Here is a 4,696-nt window from a genome sequence, read left to right on the forward strand (position 1 = left end):
ATTAATTGAGATGCCTATGAACAACGGTTCAGAGGGTACTTTTGTAAAAACATCGCATGAAAACAGTGAACATTTATATGAATACGGTGAATGTTTATGGAGATTACATGGATATGAACACCGTGAAAAATCGGAAGGATAAAAGGGAGTATGATCAGAACACTGCAAGTGACATTGAAAGGTAGAAGTCCCGGTTAGTACATCTTCTCGCCAACTATCACCAACCCTCTTTTTCGCTTACTTTCTTCACCAATTTATGTTCACCACCTCAAGAAACCAACCACACTTTCCTTTCTTATATCACCATCCAAACCCTAATCACAAGATTAGTTTCTGTTTGCACTAAAATTCTGTAGAATCCCAATTTTCAGAACTCCATTGATCTCCATGTCTTTCGACACCATGTCCACAGGAAGTGACCTGCCTTTTTTAGGCCCACGCTCTGGTCCTAAAAGCATGGAGCTCCAACAACTATCACGCCAACCAAAACACCATGTCTCATCAACGCTTGGAGAGCTTCTGCAACTGATGGGGGACGCCAACTCTCCACCCAACGGCGGCCGCCATGGCCGATCTGAATCGATTCACTCTTGCCCTTTTGTTCTTTCTTTCAATAGCCTCACGTATAGTGTTAAAATTCCTCGAAAGATGTCGTTTTCTAATTCTCTTGGTGGTACTAAGGTGGAGGTATCCAACACCAAGGTTTTGTTGGATGATATCTCCGGTGAGGCTAGAGAAGGCGAGATCATGGCAGTGCTTGGTGCTAGTGGGTCCGGTAAGTCGACGTTGATCGATGCACTCGCGAACCGGATCGCGAAAGGGAGTTTGAAAGGTACGGTGACGATGAACGGCGAGATTCTGGAGTCGAAGTTGCTGAAAGTGATATCGGCGTACGTCATGCAAGATGATTTACTGTTTCCGATGCTAACCGTGGAAGAAACCCTAATGTTCTCGGCGGAGTTCAGGCTGCCTCGGACCCTTTCGAAGTCGAAAAAGAGAGCAAGAGTTCAAGCACTGATTGATCAATTAGGTCTCCGAAATGCTGCCAAAACGGTCATTGGAGATGAAGGTCATAGAGGGATTTCCGGTGGGGAACGCCGTCGTGTTTCCATCGGAATCGACATCATCCATGACCCCATCGTACTGTTTCTTGATGAACCCACATCTGGGCTCGATTCCACTAGTGCTTTCATGGTGGTAAAAGTCTTGCAAAGAATAGCTCAAACTGGAAGTATTGTTATCATGTCCATTCACCAACCTAGTTATAGAATCATGAGTTTGCTTGATAAATTGATCTTTCTTTCAAGAGGACAAATGGTGTTTAGTGATACCCCATCAAAACTACCAGATTTCTTCTCCGAATTTGGAAGCCCGATCCCAGAAAATGAAGATCGAACCGAATTCGCCCTCGACTTCATCCGTGAGCTCGAAATATCGGGTGCAGGAACCAAAACCCTAATCGATTTCTACAAATCATGGTCAAGAAACAAGACCCACGAATCAAGATTGGTTCAAGAACCAAAATTATCACTGGAAGACGCCATTAGTGCAAGCATTTCTAGAGGCAAACTAGTTTCAGGTGCTACAAACATGGATTCATCAAATCTATCTTCTTCAGTTCCAACATTTGCAAACCCTTTCTGGGTCGAGGTTCTCGTGATCACGAAACGTTCGATGCTCAATTCATGGCGATCTCCCGAACTATACGCCATCCGACTAGGAGCCATCATCGTCACCGGAACCATTCTCGCAACCATGTTTCGAAAACTCGACAATTCGCCACGAGGAATCCAAGAACGAATAGGGTTCTTCGCTTTCGCCATGTCCACCATGTTCTACACCTGCGCAGAAGCAATTCCGGTATTCCTCCAAGAACGATATATATTCATGAGAGAAACTGCATACAACGCTTATAGACGTTCATCCTACGTTATCTCTCATTCACTCATGTCAATTCCTTCTTTAATCTTTCTCTCATTCGTTTTCGCCTGCATAACCTTCTGGGCCGTCGGCTTAGCCGGCGGAACCACCGGGTTTTTCACGTTCCTCTTCTTCATCTTCGCCTCTTTTTGGGTCGGAAGCTCCTTCGTCACCTTCCTCTCCGGCGTGGTGGCTCACGTGATGCTCGGATACACAGTCGTCGTCGCCGTTCTAGCTTATTTCCTTCTTTTCAGCGGCTTCTTCATTACTCGTGATCGAATTCCTTCATATTGGCTATGGTTCCATTATATGTCGCTAGTTAAGTACCCATATCAGGGCGTTCTGCAAAACGAGTTTGATGATCCTACAAAATGCTTCGTGAGGGGGACTCAGATCTTTGATAACTCGCCATTAGGTGCAATTCCAGACGCCATGAAAGTGAAGCTTTTGAAGAGCATGAGTCAGACACTTGGTGTGAAGCTTACGAGCTCGACTTGCTTGACAAATGGAGCAGATATCTTGAAGCAACAAGGTGTTACGGATATTAACAAATGGGGTTGCTTTTGGATCACCATCGCATTGGGTTTCTTCTTCAGAATCTTGTTTTATTTGGCTTTATTGGTGGGAAGCAAGAACAAAAGGAGGTAAATTAAACAAATTCCTAAAAAAAAAAAAGGAATAATAATATTTCAAAATTTGTACAACATGTAATTTCCCTCTTTTATTAGCTTTTTCTTCTTTCTTGGTTGTTTATTATTTTTATTGTTTGTAATATTTTCTTTATTGTTACAAAATTAAGAGACTCCATCGACCGATTGATTTTTCAGTTGGTAATCTTTGCGGATTTGTAGCGATCATTGGCCGATTGACCATCACCAGCGGATTATCCGTTGATGGTTGAAAATCCGCTAGTGATCATGTTCATCGACCCGATAATGGAATCCACCGTCATGACTTTTTTCGACGGATTTTTCTGTCGATGAAACCTTTTAGTTTTGTAATGATCAAGTTGTCAATGTTATCTATACTATATTATAAAACATTTGATAAAAACTCTTAAAAATCATTTTTTATACATGAAGTACTGTCTATTGATGCATATTACTTAAAATTCAAGAGTACAAGTAAATTGAGCATAAATATAACTTACTAAAGCTTCATGTTTGAATTTCTGTAACTAACAGATAAACATAATCAAATAGAGAATAAACATCTCATTTTAAATATAGAAAATTTAAAATATAATTAAGATAATCATTGAGTTYTAACAGAATATTTAATATTATCTTTATAAAAAATAATATTATTATTAAATATAAATTAAATAGTTAATTTGATATTAATATTGATTTTTTTTTCAAATTTATATTTCATTCAAAAATAAAAAAAAATTATCATTTTCTCAAAACCACATAAAATCGTATTATATCAATAGAGCCAAAGAATAAAAACTAAACATTAAAATCGAGATTTATCTCGCTGTATTGAACAAATACCCTTCTAATTTTTTTTTTTAAATAACCAACTTGTCAATATTAAGTTATGTTTGGTTTTATTTGAAAAAAATGTTTATTTTTCGTATATAAGAAATATATATATTATTGTATTAAATTGATACAGCGAACATATAAAGTATATGTTGTAGAACATAAAAAAAATATGTATATGTTAAAGTATTATTTATATAATCAGGAACATAATTAAATAAAAACTTTATATATAATGATAACTGAGTGAGAATTCTTATGTTAAAGTATTGTATCATATTATTTTTTCCTTCTAAGCTTAAAGATTAAAATATGAATTAATGTATATTTCTTTTACAATTTATTTGTTTCATATGTATTTAGTTTACAATGTAAAACTTTGTATTTGTATTGTTTCACAAACACGTAAAAAATGTTCGTATTAATTGTGAAACAAATGTATGTTAATCAATATTTTAAAACCAAATCATAGATGGAAAAGGAACCATGTAAAATAACATATATTTGGCACGCTGTTTATCGATCAGGATTCTAATAATTTTGTGAGCTCTCAAATGATTAACCCGATATTTAAGTGTAATATGGGTTTAACTCTCTCCTAACATCTTATAATTTTACATTTACAAAAACAAACCTCTTTTGAACCTTTTGTGTGAATTTTAAGTCACATGTTTCTCTACGAAAAAAAAAAATCATAAATTTGGTTCTCGTGGTTTGTCGAAAATAACACTTTTCGTCCCTATAGTTTCAAAATTATAAGATGGTCACATCGTGGTTGTAAAAACACTTGTGTTTTGTTCCATCTTCTAACCGCCGTTAAAATTTTCCGTTAAATGAGAGGCATTTCGTTCTTTTATCGATTTTTTTTATCTTTTATCCAATCAAAAACCACATGGACCAAAATAAAAGAATTTTTTTTACTTAAAATAACAAAAATACCCCTTATTTAACGAAATTCTTTTTTAATCGTTAAAGAAAAGAACCAAATACAAATGTTTTTATAAACTATGATGGACATTTTATAATTTAAACCCTAAGAGATGCAAAATGGTAGTGGGGGATATTGTGGACTTTGGTAGGTATGATTGTCTTAGCAAATATATCTACTGCAAACCAACTTCTATATATTGATAATGATGGGTTTATATATATATATATATATATATATATATATATATATATATGCCATTTTGATGATGAATTGTTTAACAAACAAAATTAATAAATAATGTTGTGTAGAAAACACGTTACAGTTTGATTATCGAATCAATTTTCCATTTATATTATAA

At 35.4% G+C, this 4,696-nt stretch overlaps 1 protein-coding gene across 1 annotated transcript; it reads left to right on the forward strand.

The window, feature by feature from the left end:
• The first annotated feature begins 387 nt into the window (after nucleotides 1-387).
• LOC112522018 (ABC transporter G family member 20-like) lies at nucleotides 388-2,568 on the forward strand. The gene has a single exon (XM_025131068.1). It carries the CDS (start codon nucleotides 388-390, stop codon nucleotides 2,566-2,568), a length of 2,181 nt encoding a protein of 726 aa, XP_024986836.1.
• Nucleotides 2,569-4,696: the final 2,128 nt, after the last annotated feature.

The sequence above is a fragment of the Cynara cardunculus genome (genome assembly GCF_001531365.2).
Source record: "Cynara cardunculus var. scolymus isolate 2C chromosome LG 11, CcrdV1, whole genome shotgun sequence".
NCBI lineage: Eukaryota > Viridiplantae > Streptophyta > Magnoliopsida > Asterales > Asteraceae > Cynara > Cynara cardunculus.